This window comes from Molothrus aeneus, chromosome 6 (genome assembly GCF_037042795.1).
Source record: "Molothrus aeneus isolate 106 chromosome 6, BPBGC_Maene_1.0, whole genome shotgun sequence".
Taxonomy (NCBI): domain Eukaryota; kingdom Metazoa; phylum Chordata; class Aves; order Passeriformes; family Icteridae; genus Molothrus; species Molothrus aeneus.
This window is the reverse complement of record NC_089651.1, coordinates 11,715,911-11,733,955: the sequence shown is the minus strand read 5'-3', so window position 1 is coordinate 11,733,955 and position 18,045 is coordinate 11,715,911. Positions and strand designations below refer to the sequence as shown.

Below are 18,045 nucleotides of genomic sequence, written 5' to 3'. Positions count from 1 at the left end.
GAAGCTGAGATAGGATCCATTTCCTACATTTAATTAGTATTTTTCTCAACACATACTCCATTTGAGATTTTGATAGTTTTGTCCATCTTAACCCCACAGTGGCAAAGACTGCAGCCTAGCCTGAGCTGTCAGATGTGTCTGTGTAAATCCTACCTCCTACCAGCCTTGAATTCCTCTGCTTGCAATGCACAGCAACTCTGTGCCAAGACAGCACTGTCCACAGACACTAATTCCCACCCAACCATGGATGCAATTTAATTTCCTCTTTGCCAATTTGCAATAGATGTATGCAATTTGCAATTGACCATGAGAGCTTTGCCTGAAGAGTGACCACTTAATCTGATGAGACAAAATACACCTGCATTTGAGACAGAAAGAGGTCAGCTCTTGTGCAGGACCAGGGCAGGTTGGTGTCATTCTGGCACGCAGAGCTGCAGTGAGCCTGCCCTAAGCAGTCCCTCCATGTAGAAGGCGCTCCAAGGAGCACTGGGTTCCTGCAGCCAGGGAATTGGTCATTCTCCCCCTCTCGAGTCCAATGGACACCCCTGAACCTAAGCTGTCTGAGCTGGAACAACTTCTTGGAAGCAGCTGGAACTGGTCACACATGTTCTTCCCACCTGACATTTGAGCAGAAAACGAGACCACGGCCAATAAGGAAAAGCAGCAGAGGAGGCCCAAACTTGCCATATAGTCTGTCTGATAGGACATTCCTAGGAATGCTGAGGTTTCAAACCAAAGTTATCTCCATAGGTCAGCAAGGAATCCGCTTTTCAAGGCCACACATCCTAAAGTCCACAAAGATCACAAATGTTTATTTGCCACCCCAATTTGCTTGTAACAGGTTCCTGCAATTGCAATGACAAATGGGACCTACCAAGTACACATTTACTTTTTTATTGCATCACTCATTTTATCACAAGACTTTTTCAGATGACAGAATTAACATGTGAATTGTTGCCATACCACTCACAAAAGACTAAAACAAAAAAGCAGAATTCATGCTCGAGCTGAAGATGAACTGTAATCAGCCCTTGCCTTTTCCCCTTCCTTCAGAGTCCACTGTGAGCATTAATTAAGCCCGTGTGAGGTAGCTAAATATTTATTTAGTCAGGTTCTCCAAGGCATGGAGTATCCACAAATCCCTGAGTCCATAGGAAGTACCCTACAGCTGTGCTCCATTGGGAATGGCCATGCTGAGGCATACAGGTGGCAGGCACACCACCCAGATTTGCTCCCAAGTTAACTGGAGACCTTCTGGCCATTCAGCTCCTCTAATCACTACCCACACCTTCCTTGACTCATTTACAAGCACATGCCATCATCTCATGGAGCGAGACCTGACCTTCTGTGTGCAGCTCAGGTGAAATGTTCTCCCCTCCTAAGGCAATTTAGGATTTCTCCTGGCTCCAGTGACACAAGTTTACTTACTGGGAGTAGTCACTGGGATGACTCCTACTGAAGGAAAAAAAAAAATGGAGACACACATGTAAGATTTTCAGGAAGGTGAAATTTAGTTGCATGGTGTGGCTATGTCCTTTTTACTCTTCTATCTAGCATCAGTTTCTTCAGAGATCTTTTTAGATTATATAAGCCAATGTAAAACCTTACTCTTGTTAAAAAGAATAATGAGGCCATCAAACTGCCATCTGTCTTTCCCTTGGGGCAAAAGTTAATTTTGTGGTTATTTTAATGATGAAGCAACATTATGATCTTTCAGTGCAAAATATTAAAACTCACAGTTAAGAACAGACACATTCCATCCTGATCCATGGAGCTGCTGTCAAGTGTGAAGTGAACAATGCACTGGGAACAAGGCTCATTAATAGACTATTAATTCACTCCCTAAAATAATCATTTCTTTTGCCATTAGCAAAAATTTCTCTTTTCCCTTGACAGTTCAGCTAGATTTTGCAAATGGGACGCCTTTAAAGGATTTATCTGTTTTATAAAAGCTCTATTGCTTTTACATTGCAACATTTGAACAACAACAAGCACTAATTATCCTCTTGGGCAGACAGTGGCTTCAGCTGTTGGTTAATTTTGAACTTTTTGACATTTTAATGTACAGTCTGGCACATTGAACTACATCTGTGTCACTATAAATGGAATTCTCATTGTCTCATAATTAATTTTGGTCTGATGATCCTTATAATATAATGGCAGCAGCATCACCACCCCAAAACGCCTCCTACCACAATTTTCTTAGCTATGGCAGTGAAAAGTAAGAAAAAAGAACATGCAAAGTGCCTGCAGAGAACAAAAAATAAACATATGGTTCAGTTCAAATATTTCTTTGATCACTGTCACATTCCAAAAAGGTCCAGCGTAAACATGCAGCACCAATACAGAAGAATTCTGAGAAGCAAATACTTACCTTGAAACAGTGGGATTAGGATTTGTTAGGATTGTTTTGGCAAAGCCTCAGGGCTGTTGACATTAAGTGTCACTGATAAAGGAAGCTAAAACTGGGAAGCGCCAATTCTCTTTGCTATGGGAGAAACACCACACTGCAAATGGATGCAGAGTAATGAACGGCTGCTATTAAGTGGAGCAATCCCCCTGGCAGCTCATTATGCTGGAAGGTTAAACAAATGTACTACTCCAATCCAGTTGCTTAACACAGCAGCACTGATAGCACGGGCTGCACATGCTTCCCATTCCCAGTTTCAGAACAGAATCCGAAGGATTTCCTTCCCGCTTTCACGAGACAGAAAGAATCCAAATCTTCCTTAGCAATTTGTCTGAATAAACTGGAGCAGGCTTAAAGTGGAAGGAGGAAGAGATTGCATGGAGCAAGCAGCATCATGTTTTATTTATCTTCTTTTTTCAGGTCAAAGGAAAAGGGTTTTGTAAAATTAACATTCTGGGAAATGTACCTAATTGCATTAAGCATGAAGGCATTTGTGCCGTGAGCAGCTCAATTCTATACAGTAAAAAACATACTCTGCTACTTGAGAAATTTGTAGCACCCCAAACTTCAGGCTATTGTTGCCTTCATCACTAATTCCTCAAAAATTAATAGTAATTAAGGGGAAAAAACAGCAGCAAGAAATCCATTTTGGTCCCAAGGTCAGATTTGAAGTTCTAGGGTTGGATATTAAATTATTATTACTTTCAGTCATTAAGTAATCACAACACGCTCTGTGCAATACTACCATCAAATAAAATCTGTACTCTGTTCTCCAGCACCCTTCACACAAATTTCATGAAGTTTCCAAGAAAAGAAGAAGTTCCACCATGAACTATCACCACATTAGTCTCTCATGAAATGCTACCATACTTGGAATAAAAGAGAAGCCTCTCAGAGTTCTCTGAAGAGTGCACCCTGGATAGCATGGAATATTCCCTAGGATTTCCCCATTTCAGGTACTTTATGGTGCTTGAGACAAACAGAGCTCTTGAACTAAGGAGCTGGAACTTTTTGTGAATCAAAAAGAACACAACAAATATAATGCACTACACACCATTTCCAAGTGTTTACACTTTCTTTACTAATCTTGGTCACCCTGCCTCAAAAATTATTTATCAAAACCACAAAGTATGGGGAAAATGGTCAAAAACACAAAGGACCAAAGTACAGGATGGCTATCACCCAACTCTAGAGAGACAAGCAGTCCCTTTTAAGCTTCAAAAACAAACTTTCAAGAATAAATTCAACATATACCTACAAAATACAGCTATTATGAACGGGGCGAATACAGAGTGATCATTCACTGTTTTTCCTAACACAAGAATTAGAAGATATCTGAACTATCAGGCAAGAGACTTAAGGTAAACAAACAGAGGAACTTCCCATGCAATGCACAACTCAGCTGGAGAACAATGCTGAGGAGTATTCTGCACTAGTATTAAAATGGACTCAAAATTGTGGTTTAGAGCTCTTTATAGACTCCTTGCCTGTGATTTTTTTCTAATTCACAGGCAAGTGGTCTTTAAAAGAGCTCTAAACCACAATTGTCTGGGTACAGCGTTCAGGTCAGAAAATCCTTGAAGGGCTGGCTTTCAGAATCTGGGATAATGGACCACCAGTTCATATTTTTCTGTTTCTGATGCCCTTCCCTAAGGATCTGCTGTTGACTATATTTCTATAGGATCAGGTGCAGCTGATCAGTGATAACTCACTAAGGCAGTGCACAACATATTCAGAGATTCACTTCGGGCAGAAGATGAACTAACAGAGGTAAGGGTCTTGCTCCAAATACAGAAGGGGGTGCTCTTTATGGAGTCTGAGGAGGAGAGATGTCCAGCTGGCCCTGCATCAACACCAGTGGCTGTTGCAGTGGTGCCTGAGGCTCAAATTACAAATTTTTCCTCTAGATCTACATTCATCATGACATTTCTTCAAATGCTAGATGCAGCCTGTGGACCTCTTGCTCATCACAGCCAGAAATGACAATTAGGTACATGCAAACAAAACAGACTGGATTCCTGTTATTACTCCTGAAAATACAATTAGGCCCAAAATATCTTATTATTCTTACCTTTATCCCAGAATAGGTGACCTCTCTAGTCCTGTGCACAAATTAATAACTTGATATCATACTATGTAAAAGCAGCAAGATCATATTGTTGCAGGAGGTTGGTAACCCTTCCCACAAAACTGTTACAACTAATTGAGTACTCATTCTTTGACACTGCAAATTAGCAATTCCATAGTTTGTGTAAAATCTGTTTGCTAGAGTTTGGCACAACTCTCTGGAAATGCAGTGCAGGTAACAAAAGTTATTCAGAAATTCGTTCTCTTCCTTGCTGGCATTCTTACTGGAGAAGCTGGGTATTTAACAGGCATGGAGACAGAACAACTCCACAGTCCAAGCCAGAGGTCCTGGCTATGTGAGTGAAGTATTCTGACAGAGGAATATGAAGAGAAAAATATATCCATTTTCCACATCAACAGAAAGCTTTCATTCCTAGTGTGGCATTCTTAAAAAGGTGCTAATCAAGCCCAGAATTATGCAAAGTGCAGCACTTAACTTATATCAAACAATCAATGGTCTAAGTATAGAAACATTTATTCTGCATAAAAAAATTAATTCACAGAAAAAGATTAGTTAGAGGAATATACAGGAAGACAGAAAGACTGACAAAATACCACCATGAATGTTCCAAAATGAGCAAAACAAATGAAAACTATCCCAAAATATTTAAATCATTAACAATTAAGGTCATCTTCTCTGTACTGCTTTACAAATAAATATAATTCTCTATACAGACAATTAATCTAGTTATTAGTTAATAATATCAGATTTGTACCATAAACACATTTCAAAACTAATGCACAGAGGTTTAATAATTACATGAGCAATCAAGCCTTGCCCCACTCCAAAATAAAGGAAACCACTGAGCTAAAGAAAGCTTTTATTTCTGACCTTTTCGGACAGATCTTTGCAACCACATCACTAAACAGTTAATCCAGGTGCACACTGCTTTCTCTTTAATGGAAGAATCTCAGCAGATAGGGAATTCTGTACTCCACTAGGAATACTGTGCCTGGCTGAAGGCTGCCAGAGTTCAGCAGAAATGCAACACAAGGCCAAGAAGTCCAACAGCAAGTTTTCTCCAAAAGACAGAACAGTTCTTTCTCAGGCAGCAGGTTTATCCAGCCGTTTTCTCCACCATATTTTTCAAGTATTTCAGACTTGTCCATACTCACTTTCTCCATGTCTTCCAAGATGATCTTGAGAGAGATGAAATGTTCTGAATATAGCCCATGTGAGAGCACGTGGACAAACACCTATGCAGAAATTTTTGTCTGGAGATGAGTGTGAAAACATTTAATCAGGTGGACCAGATGAGAAGGAACAGACATATTCCCTTGTTCTTAAACAGGAACCAATCTCCCATTTAAACTCAGATTTAATCCAATTGTAAAGCAAAACCACTCAGACATCTTTGAGGAGCATTCATGAAGATATTTCAAGAGTTTACTTGCTGTGCTTTTCCCCTTCATCATCTCTAATTTGCCCTTGCCAGAGCTGTCAGTATCTTGACACACCCAGATGTCTTCATCCAAACAGCTCATTAGAAGAGAGGAATACAAGCACAGGTGGGGTTCTGTAGCTGTTGAACATTCTCCCTTCTTGAAGAGGTAGCAGGCACCTCAAAAACCAGACAGCCCTGTGCTTTCTGCACAAGAGGATACACTTCTCAGCACCATGAAAAAAAAATGCTTTTTTCTTTTCCCTAGAAGTATCCTCCTTTCGCCACCTTCTCAGCTTCTACAGCAACAAATCAGCCTTTTCTCCTTTATTACTCCTGCTTTTCCCAACAGACTACACTAGTCTCTCTCTCCTGCACATCTGCTTCCATTTTCTTTCCTCTTTCTGATGTTTCTTGCTTAAGCTGTTGGGAATAACCTTCCATTACAGGTCCATAAAACAGATTTCTTTGTGGCTTTCAAATCTGATTTGCACTCTGCTTCCAGGCCCACATCTCTGCAACTCCCAAAGGGATCTTCAACAATTCTCTGGATGGGTATTGCACGATGAATATGTTGCATCAACAAAGTCACATACAAAAGAAGGAAAAATAACTTGCTTTTTGAGGACAGAAAGGAAAGACAAGTACTTCCACAATATTCCACAGACAAATTCCAAGGAAAAAAAAAACCTATGAAAGTCTTCTACATGGTACACCAAATGAGTCATGCACTGAAGTAATAAACAGATTTGAAAAACCAGAATATGATGTGTTGCTTGGAGTGCTTTAAACAAGCTGTACAGAGAAGTAAAAGGCAGGTTCTCTGCTTCAAAAGCACAGGTGATATCCAGGGGCAGCAAGGATCTCCTGAAACCATTGGCTTTCCTGGTTGTGTTCATGCTGCTTCTTCAATGGCCAGAGCCTCACAGTAGGTGGGGAGACCAAAGCCTGGCTCTATTGTATAATAAAATATTCTAGATATACAGAAATTGTGATTTGTTTGCTTGTACATGAACAATGAGAAGTGTAACAGAGTTTCAGGCACCCCACCTCCAGCAGTAATTAGTGGTGCTGTTCCTGGGGCAACTATTATGAAGATTGCTTCTCAGGCCTGATTTCATCAGCACCTCTAACTCCTGCTTTATTTATTTCTTTTCAAATTAACTGCTTCTAGTACGGTGGTTAGTGACTCCTAATTATTAAATCCCTAGACATAGAAGCTAGGCAGAATTTAAGCAGTGAAGAAAGAGAGCATCTATTTATTTGCCAGTTCTTGTCTAACAATCATGCCAGCCAGACCTAAACATCATCAGCCTCTAGAAGAGTTGCTCATCCTGGCACCTTACTGTGACATACACACAAGGTCAGGCTATGACTGTCTTCTAAAACTTACAAGCCATTTGGCTGACTTTCACTGCATTTTTATTTTTTCCATCTGATTGCAAACTCCAATGCAACATTCAATATTATTAAATCATGTTTTCCCTTTAATTTTATTTGTTTTTAAGAAGTTCTTTATACCTTTCTCACTGGATGGAAAGTTGATTGCTGCAGTGTGCTCTCAGGGGAGTCGCTCCTGCCACTGGCTTCTTCTTCTAAGGATTGTGACAGGGAGGGACTGTCACTTTTGTCAAGAGGAATGACAGGCTTCTGGGCATCAGCTTCTGTGGAGCTCTCACAGACCTACCAATCACAAATGAGAATTTGTCTTTTCAACAGCTCAGAAAGAAAAACAGTAACAAATGTGCATCAACTCACAGCGTACGCATGATGACAAGCCCAAAAAGACTCTAAAACAACAGAGATGTTCAAGGCAAATTTAAGCAGAGAGATAAATGGAGAAATTTTTCTCTTAAACATTAATGAATACTTAAAAAAAAACCCCAACAACTAAATAAAGCTACTGAAATGCACAGCTACACCAAAAGGCTGCAGTCTGCCTTTGCAGGTAATCTACTTTGAGAACTATTCAAGGTGGCAGCTCCACAGAATTTACACAATGGCAAGTCTGAGCCACCTTTCCACCATTTAAAATCAATTTCCAAGCCACTTTATTCTGCAGCTGATCTGCCTTGTGGTTCAGATGCTCACCTCCAAGGACTGTCCCTCTTTCAGAAGCAGGCTCCTCACTAACAGAGGAAAAGAGAAGAGATTGGCCCTGCTAAAAAACTGTAGCACAACAGCATGCGTGGATAATGATGATAATCTTAAATGACATGATGCAGCAGCAAGAGAATGGGAAATAACCCTCAGACCAAGAAATTGTCTCCACTCTCTTCAACGATACTTCGGAATCTAATTTTTTTAAGGACTCAGGGCTTAATGTTTCCAGTAAAAAAGGGAGTTGAAATGCAGAGTGAAACTACTGCAGTCCTCCTGTCACCTATTTACAAAGGAGGAGTGATGGTGATTTTATTCTTCCATGTTGCTGCTCACCTTGTCTATTGAGAGGTTCAGATCTCTGGGATCCAGGGTAGTTATGCAGAAAAACTTTAGAAAAAAAAAAAAAAAGAAAAACTTTACAGAAAAATTTGGCCCAATCTGCATGAGGCATGAAGCCTCTCTGCTGCATGCATAGACACCCAAAAAAAGCTCAGAGAAACACATGACATCTCAAAGGTGTGTCCAGCTTCTGAGCTTACAGTGACTAAATGCAGTGGGAAATAACTTTGAGAGAACATACTTGTGCTTCATCTTGGACTTGCTGCTGTGCTGGGGCGGGCTGCCTCACTATGTAGTTGATCTGACCAACTATAGTCTGCTGAACGTGCTGAGGTGGCTTGGCTTGGTTCAGCTGCAAGCTGGACTGTCCCTGGGCCTGCAGGAGAAGCTCCAGATCCTTCTTCATCTCCTCCAGCTCCAGCTGGTGGTGCATGATGTCCAGGCTCTGCTGGAGGACCTGCTTGTGGGTGCTCTCGTCGTGCCCTGCCGGGGGGGACACCAGCGGCTGCTGGTGCGGGGGTGGCTGCAGCACGTGGCTGGATTTGATCTTCTGGACATGGCCCAGCTGCACTCCCACAGCTGATGTCTGCAGAGGAGCCTGTGAGTGGCTCGAGGGAACCTGCTGAGCCTCCTGGGACACACCAGCACAGCCCTGGTGCAGCTGCTGGGCTGGGAAGGGCTTTGCCACCCTCCCGGACACGTTCTCCGGCTCTGAGCGCGGCTGCTGCTCCAGCCCAGCCTGTGGGAGCTTCATGGGCTGGGGGGCAGCCCGTGGCTCCCTGTCCTGGGGCTGCAGGCTGTACTGCAGAGGGAAGTGCTGCTGATGAAGTGCAGGAGGCTGGTGGAAGCTCTTGTGGTGGCTGATGTCTTGGTAAGACGGCTGGGCTTTGCTTGGGTGAGGAATGCTGAGGCAGTGGGAGCAGCACACGGGTGCAGAGCACTGCAGCGCAGGGGGGAACTGGTGAGGCTGGCTGCTCTCCAGCTGGGGGGCTGGGGAGTGGTGCCCACGGTACAGAGAGGGCTGTAACCCTTGAATATTTCCACAGAGCAGCACATCTGGGTGAGTAAGGTGTCCACCTTCCATTGTGAAACCCCCTGGAAAAAAAACAGCACGTTTACTCCCTCCTACGGTCTTGACAAATGCATACAATAAAAATTGCACTCAAGGAAATGGCCATCGTGCACATTTCAAATGTAAAAGATATTCAAATAGCCTATCCAAACAGTCTACCAACATCCATTCAAGATAAATTTTCCAATATTTATCTAGTACTTCAATTCACACCAAACTCCCGCTGATGTCAGTTGAATTCACAGTTGAATTACCCAGCAAACACTTTGAAACATTGACCTTATTTTATCTTAACTGATGGATATAGCTTATACTTTCATTTTTTACAGAAGTATGAGCTTATCTTCTCATCCATAAGCACAGGTACAAAAAACAGCTTCCAGGGGGCAAGTGACAAAAATAAAAGAGATTATGTTATGCAGGTGAGACTAGTAAAAGCTGGAAATAGAAGTGACCTATGAAATGATCTTGTCCATCAAGAGATTACTCCCTGCTTTTAAAATACTTTTGATAGCATTTTACCCCTTTTAAGTTTTAATACCTTAAAATGGAAAGAGAACTGATCTCTTAGATCAGTGATCAGCCCACTGAGCTGAATTTACAGTAAAAACCCATTGCAATTGGGAAATCTGTGGCTGCTGAGAAACAAAGTCACAGTATGGACATCTGCTATATAGGTATCACTGTAATTATTGTACAGACAGTGTCTTAAAACCATCTTTGTGCCTAGCAATTGCAAGTGTCTCAACAGTGCTCAGCTCATTTGGCCACTAAGAGAATGAAAGCACCAGACATCTCAATGGTCTTTGGGTGAGTGGATAAAAATGGAGAGAAAAACAGGAGAGTTCAGCCACACTCGCTTTTCTTCAGAACGTACCAAGAGTTTCAGAACTGGATGTCAAAACAAAAAAGGGAGCCCTTTAGGGGAGGAACTGCATTGTCTGCTTCTGTCTAGCTTAGACATTTGCCTATAATAATTTTCTTACCCAAATTGGAGAGCTGCTTAGTCCAGTAGGAGGGATCCCAAGCAAACCTGATCTTCAGAGGAGGGCCCGTGTCTGTGTTGCAGTTTGTCTCCAGCAAGCGCTGGATCTGAAACACAATCTGGTGGCACATTAAAGGACAATGATTTTATTCACTGTTTTAAGATAATGAGAAATATTTTATTTGATCAACATCAAATCCTTAAAGCATTTCTCACAATTACTGCACAACAAGCATTGCTCTTACCAGTTCCTTACTGAAGAGAAATGGGATGGTCTTTTTACTACACACGGCCCAGCTGATGAAGTTCTGGACATGTTCTACCTGTCTGCCTAAAACCACAACACCTTGCAGTTGCTGCTCCAGCCTCTGCTTCCTCTCACTGGTGATTTTCTGTTAATAACATGGATCAGTAGAAAAAGGCTGTCATTCTTCAGACACAGATAACACATGCAATCATTGGCACTGCATTTTTGCAGTATTTGCAGCAATACTGCTCTTCACAATCTCTTTAAACCACCCATCACAGAAAGGAAGCAACTCCAACTCAGGAGATGAGTCTGAATTCAGGAAGAGCAATGACTTCCCCAGGAGCAAATAATCTGCATCATTCTGGCCCTGGTTTAACAGAATAACACAACCCTCAAGAAAGCTGTAGAACTTGGATCAAATTTGCATGTGGGCCACTTTCTCATCTGGAAATTCTGATCAGCAATTTTTTTCCTCAGCACATTTCAAAATAAAATCTCACATGCTTGAAGTGGACATCCACAAACTGAAGAGTCAAAACTCACGAGTTCTGTAACAGAAATTAGACCAAATAATAATTTTTGAAACAGGGGATTAATTGGGCTGCTAGTGAGCTCCTACAAATTAAACATTAAAATAAGAATCTGGTTTATTTTTCTAAGTACTCAAAAGGTGCACACATATTCTCTTTCAATGCATTAGGAACTGTGGTTAACTCATGATAAAGAAACACTTTGCCACTTTGCCCTGAATCTTTGTCAACCATTGATGCCACATCAAAGTCTGCAGGAAAAAACAAAAATATTTGAAAATATAAGGAATGGGACAATAGTTCCCACAGTCTATTTTCTTTCCACTGGCACTGGGATTAAATTTAATTTAGTTTGATTCCCCAAGGTATCAAATGCAACTAGCCTTACTTACTTCCAGTTGTTCAAGGAGGATATTTGTTCGTTTATCAATTTCATTCATCAGAACCATCTTGGCCATTTTTATTTGGTTTTCCACCTTTTTGTACAGATGTTTTACTTCAAGCAACCTGTGGGTAAGAGGTACATATCCCTGATGTGTCATTTATTCACTGCTCAGCAGTTATTTGCTACAAGAACTGATCTGTCTACTGACAGAACAGCAGTGAGAGTTGTATCATCATTTCCTATCAGTTCTCCCCTACTTCTCTGAACCCTGACCACCCCTCTCTGGATGTGACACGCTAATGCTGATGGAGTCTCTCAAACATCATGCCAAAAAACAGTCTTTAGCTCTTTTTCAACAAATATATACATAATATATCCAAAACTTCCAGTTTATACTAGATTATAAACTGTATAAATAGATTTGTACACTTGAAATAGTTTTATTAATGTAGAAAAGAGATCCAACAGCTACTAAATGCATAATCAATAGCTGAAATCCAGTTTCAATAATTAACTATTTTCATTTTTGTGAGTTCATCTTGACTGAAATTGCACCTTGTTTTGAGGTTTCTTGAAGAAATAAGGCATCTTAAAAATTATCTTTATTTGTAATATTGTCAAATTATAGCTCAGAAACAGATTATACAAAGAAATCTTAACTCTGAAGTCAGCTGTCACATGCCTTACAAAGAGCATGGAATCGTGTATTACAATGCCATGACTTGTCAGCACCACTTCAACATGAATTTGATATTTTTCATCTTCTTATTCTTTTCTACCCTCCAAGAAAAAAAAATAGAAGCTGTATTTAATTCTGTTAACCTACATTTAGTAAAAACATTATTTTTACAGATCACCTACTTCCATTAAAAAAAAAAACAGCAAAGCATAGCAATTACCTGTCTTCAATCTGTTTAGCTGAAATCTGAATCCCATTTTTTTTCTCCTCCACCTTAGTTATGACATTCTCCAGGATAATTCTCTGATTTTGCAGCGCTTCATCGAGATGCCTGAACCTGTGAGAGAAGGGGAAACTGTCACGCCATGGTTTTCCACGTTCATGCAAACAGGTGAGAGAAGGGAGGGTTTCTGCCAGGGCGGTGAGATAGATGTGAGTAAAATCACCTGTGAGACAGCTGAGCTGAGTTTGCTGTGGCTTTTAAATTCAGAGCAGCCTGCAGCTTCAGGTGGCAAGCACAGGTGGAAAAGAGGGAGGGCAGGGGTGGAAAAGAGGGAAGGCACGGGTGGAAAAGAGGGAGGGCACGGGTGAGCCCCGCTGCAGTGAGGTACCTGTGCTCCTTGTGCTCTGCCAGCAGGCAGCTGCGGCAGGTGAGGGTGTCACAGGTCTCACAAAACACCTTCAGTGCCTCTTGAGGGTGCACTGGACAGAACAAGGAAAACTCCCTTGCATCATCTTCAGCTGCTGAGGAATGCAAAGCAAGGCTGTCATCCACAAGGAGAGCTCAGGAGGAGAGTAACCAACCTCACAGTTTCATGGAAAGTTTCAATGACATTTTTTAAAGGCATAGAACCTGGAACCATCTGATTACGTGAGGTTGGGTTTGTTGGCATTTTTTCCTTATACATCCTACAAACTGAGCACACCAGGAGCAAGCCACCAAAGAAAATCATACTAAACACTCATGAATTTAAAGTATCATGATTTGGAGCACCTGCCTCACGACTTTAAATGCCCTGGTCTGGTAAACCACTCAACAAAACTTTTGTAAAATGTAGACTAGCAAATATATTAAATAAACTTGCAGTCACAGCAGAAGCCAGGAAATCCTTTGTTCTCAAAAAAGTCACATGAGCAATTGTTTTCCAAATTTGTGTTTGTTGTAATGCAGTTGATAAACTTCAGCAGCTGGGACTGATATTTGACCTTAGAATCTGTTCATAAAAGGATTTTCTAAAGAGTAATGTGATAAAGAGTAAGAATGGACAGTGGGCATGCAAAGTGGAAGGATTATTTCTGTACAATCTATTCTTGCCTTTTTTTCTGAATGGTAGGACTGTTTTAGAAAGAAGGAGCACTGTCAACAAAAGATGCCAGAAAAAGACAAAGCTAAACCATGGCAAAGCCAACCCTCTCCCACCAAGGAAAGGCTTGATTGCTTCCTCACAGTACTCCAACAAAGACATTGTCCCATTACTCTTTACCAACATGGGAGAAATTAAACAGAACAAGCATTCTTAGATAACACATACTGGTAAAATTTTAAATTATATAAAGGCATTAATTATTTATACATAATTATCTGCTCATATGAAATAAGAAGAAATATTTCCATTTTCTCACACCAAACTTCTTATCTACACATTTTTTAAAAAACCAACCTGGGGCAGAGACCATACTCTCATCCTGTAGCAAAATGAAGCCTTTTATGGGTTCAGAAGTGATAACTATTGCAATTACACAGACCCACAGAGTGCAGCAAGCTATACTGGCTCAGCCACTTCATTTCCAAATTGTAAAATTCACAACAGAGGCTAAGAAAATCTCATGGCTAACAATGACAGTGCAAATATGGAGAAAATCCATGCCACTCTTTAAAAAAATATATGTTTAACAGCCCAGTTTTTAGATTGCTATCTACTCTAAATATTTCTGAGGAGCTTGATTTATTTCCTCCAGTTCAATTGACTTTCATTCCACCTTCTTAACAATGTGCAAGAAAATAATTTGTGACAGATTAGGCCAAGAGTTTATGTAACACCCTTACATAGCTTACATTGTTATGAATTATTTACTGTACCCTGCTTTATTCTTCAAGAAAGTCTATTGGTTTATGTCATTATTGAATCAAATGCTAATAGGTAGCATTCATAAAGGAGGAAATTAGATTAGGGCTTTTTTAACCCACTCCAATATTTTCTACTAGAAAGGATCAAACTTAATTCACCCTGACAGCAAATTTTTTTCTGATTACATTGCAAATAGGTACTTTTTATTAAAACCTGCATCTGAGAAGCACACAGAGAGGTTGTACAACCAATATATATCCAAGGATGATGTCAAAGATCATCCCCTATGTGATCAGATTTTACATCTTAAAAGGGAAAAAAAAGACCATAATAACTTTCTGACAGTTTATGGGCTAGAAAAGCCTTTCAAAGTGTTCAGTATCTGCAGAGCATACAAGCTGTTTTTCTGTAAATTCAATATCAAGTTTTCTATATTAAACTCAAACTGATAATGAGATATGGTCTTTAACGTAGTTAATATCATGAAGTTACAATCCTATATAATGATTCCCCCTTTTTCTCTCTCTGAAGGGTTCTTTAGCCTTTGGGTGATTGCAATCATCCCAGAGAATTCATTGAGGATTTTTAATACCATATCAGATTTAAGACACAAGCAGATTTCAAATGCAAACTAAGAAAAAAATCAGTATTATCTAATTGCAACACAGACCCACAGCCTCTGCCACCAGTAATCCCCTGAATCAATTGACATATCAGTGAGAACTGCCACTGAGCCATGGCATTCCTGACCTACTTTTTACTCAGCTCAGAGCAACATTTTTCTATTTTGAAATAAGTTTAATACTTAGAAATCAGGTACTAAACAAGGGCACAACCTTGTTTTTTCTAGAAGGAAATACATAACCACAACTACCCATTTTAGCTTCTTAAAAAGAACCTCCCTTGGTGAGCAGGGAAAGCTCAGCTGCCCTAAATTCTGATAATTCACCATTTTCTACAGCCTATATTTTCCTTATCTCAGGTGGATCTCTTGAATAATTAACAAAGTTTTAAATCTCTGCTCCTCTGATCAGTTGATGGCAATTTTGGAAAAGCCACCTCAGCTAACAGAGTTCTGCCTCCACTTCCATAATTCTCAATGACTCCGACTCCTCTCAAAACAAACCTCAAGTAATAGTTGATTAAAATTACTAGAAATGGGAAGGACTTAATGTGTTTGGTGAGGGTGTTTCGCTACTTTACTTCATTTCTGATCCAAGGAATCTAACACTACCAGAAGACCTGGCCCTTACAAGGGAAATGGCAAAAGATAGAACAGTTTAAAAGTGCAAGAACTCTTAATAGTTTCAAGAGCTTACAAAGAAGGTGCTGTTTTCAGAACACCCTACACCAAACACATTAAATCCTTCCTGACTGCCAATGCTCTGTGTTTATTTCCAGAAGGGAAAAACACAAACAGTCTGAGTTCTGGTATATCCCAGGATTTGTTTTCTTTGAACTGTTCTGAAGGCATATCTGTCATAAAACGTACATTAATAATAATAAAAATAATATAAAAGCACCAATTCCATTCCAAATAATTTCTCTATTAACTAGTCTCTCTATGAAGTACCAAGCTCCTTGTTCATGTTTTGTTCAACACAGGGAATTGGGTACTAAACTAAAATTCTCTCTCATGTTTTTATGAGTCTGCATCTTTTTATTTATATAGCACACACAGACCCACAGCTAAGCCACACATATAATTTCTTACCAGCATTTGTCAACAATGTGAGATGATAATCTCAGTTAAAGTGATATGAAATTATAAACAATTGAAGCCTCAAAACCACAGCCCTTATCTTGTCATCAACTCAAGAAGAAAAACATATTGTCCATCCAATCAGGACATGTGAGGAGAAACTGGGGGACTTCAGTTTATATTATTCTCTAGAAAAGACCCAAAAATCATTTAAATGTATTTTCTGGGTTTTTATTATTACCATTCTTATGGACTTCTTTTGCTTACACTCTATTTAGCAATTGCATATTTTGTCTCAAGTGCCTCAAACTCTGCTTGATATGACCACCCATACTTAAAAAAACTTCTATAGCAAGTCAAATCTTCTACAAGAAAAATCCTAAAAGAAAATAAAATAAAAATTATCCGTGGGCTTTTTTTTTTCCAAATTTGTGTTTGTTGTAATGCAGTTCATAAACTTCATAAACTTATTCCTTTTTCTGCCCTTCATCTTCCTTATGAAGAGGAATAAGCACACAGCACAAATTCTTATTTTTAGTTAAAAATTGCTTATATGAAAGTCTAGGTTAGCATATTCTGCTGCAGATTTCTGACCTATTGGTAAAGAAAACAATGACTAATAACAGGAGATGGTAATACTTTCTGTAGATCACCATAGTAGACAGATGAGACATATTTGCCAGTGGGCTTAATTCATGCTTGTTCAAGCACAAATTGAAAGGAGCATCCTGTAGTGATCACAGCCTCCTGCTGCCTGTGGCTCCCTCACACACCCTGTCCATATGCACAGGAATTGCTTTGTCATGGTTTCCTCAAGGAAATTCCCCAAACTGGGACAGGAAGACTGAAAGGGCAAGGCCTGCTGCTGTTGTAGCCCTCCAAACCCTGCCCCATCACTGGGATCTTCTGCACGTGCCTAACTCTCAAAAACAAATATCCAAATTTTCTCGAAATACCATGGAATGCTGATTGTGGCAATGGCCCTGAAGCTGGAGAAAAATCACCTAATCTCTTGTTGACACATACATATCCTTCTGGGTCACACAGAGCCCGCTGTGTGTGGCACAGAGCCTGCAACTGCTCCCTCTGCAGCTGAGTAACTGATACGGGAAGAAAGAAAACTCCAGTGTTGTCCCCAGTACCTGTGCAGCCCTTCAGGGATAAGGACAGGAAGTGGTCTCCAGGCTCCTGGCCATGTCTGTGTTCCTCTGTGCATGAGCTGCACAACCACTTATTGCATCTTGTGCAGAGACTGTGGGCAGGTCTCTTCTCTTTGCACATGGAGCAGCTCTAAGAACAAAAAGTGCAGTTACACACACACGACAAATCAGCTGTACAAACTGCTGTCCTTTACAGACTATCATTCAGATTGGTGAGCTTAATAGCTTTTGTCCTCAGACTAAAGCAATTCAAGTTATTTTAAGAGTCTGGTTGTAACTGTCTAACATTCAGGAAAATACATAAAACATCCTACAGGTGAGACAATCTAGAAAACAACATGGGGACACCCACGTACTATTAATGAAAAACTTGGTTCCTGTCCTCTACAGAGTTGGCCAGAAATGAGCTCAGTTTATATCTTGATATCACACGTGGTGAACTGGAAGCACAAGGCACAGGAACATGAGAAGACCCGGAAACCTTAATTAATATTTTCTCTATTGATTCAACAATTCAGGGAATGCCCTTTGCTGTACAGGCCATGCTGCCTGGACATGTCACTGGGGGGAAATGAACAGAGGAGCAGAAATGAAGGGGGTAATTCAACACCTTGTATTCCAGAATAAACTCAAGAGTAATTTCAAGACAGCTACAATGATAATTCTTTTAAAAATCATTTGCTTTAGGCATAAAACACCTTGTTTCAAAACTCCCAATATTCATGTATTTGGCTCCCCACAGCCACAAATAGGTGCTCATGGGCAGAGTGAGCCCAGTGATGTAAATTTACCTTTATCAAAGCATAAAAAGCAAGGCTTTGCCAGCACTTGATTAAACTGAAGCATTTCCCT

At 40.3% G+C, this 18,045-nt stretch overlaps 1 protein-coding gene across 1 annotated transcript in view; it reads right to left on the bottom strand.

The window, feature by feature from the left end:
* Positions 1 to 18,045, bottom strand: part of TRIM66 (tripartite motif containing 66) — a 44,955-nt gene that overhangs the window by 12,454 nt on the left and 14,456 nt on the right. Inside the window, exons 3-10 of the mRNA XM_066552832.1 lie at positions 17,176 to 17,323; positions 12,874 to 13,006; positions 12,483 to 12,599; positions 11,591 to 11,705; positions 10,664 to 10,810; positions 10,420 to 10,537; positions 8,603 to 9,456; positions 7,441 to 7,602 (exon numbers count right to left, since the gene is read on the bottom strand). Of these exons, the coding sequence (XP_066408929.1) occupies positions 7,441 to 7,602; positions 8,603 to 9,456; positions 10,420 to 10,537; positions 10,664 to 10,810; positions 11,591 to 11,705; positions 12,483 to 12,599; positions 12,874 to 13,006; positions 17,176 to 17,323 (1,794 nt within the window). The remainder of the gene's footprint in view (positions 1 to 7,440; positions 7,603 to 8,602; positions 9,457 to 10,419; positions 10,538 to 10,663; positions 10,811 to 11,590; positions 11,706 to 12,482; positions 12,600 to 12,873; positions 13,007 to 17,175; positions 17,324 to 18,045) is intronic.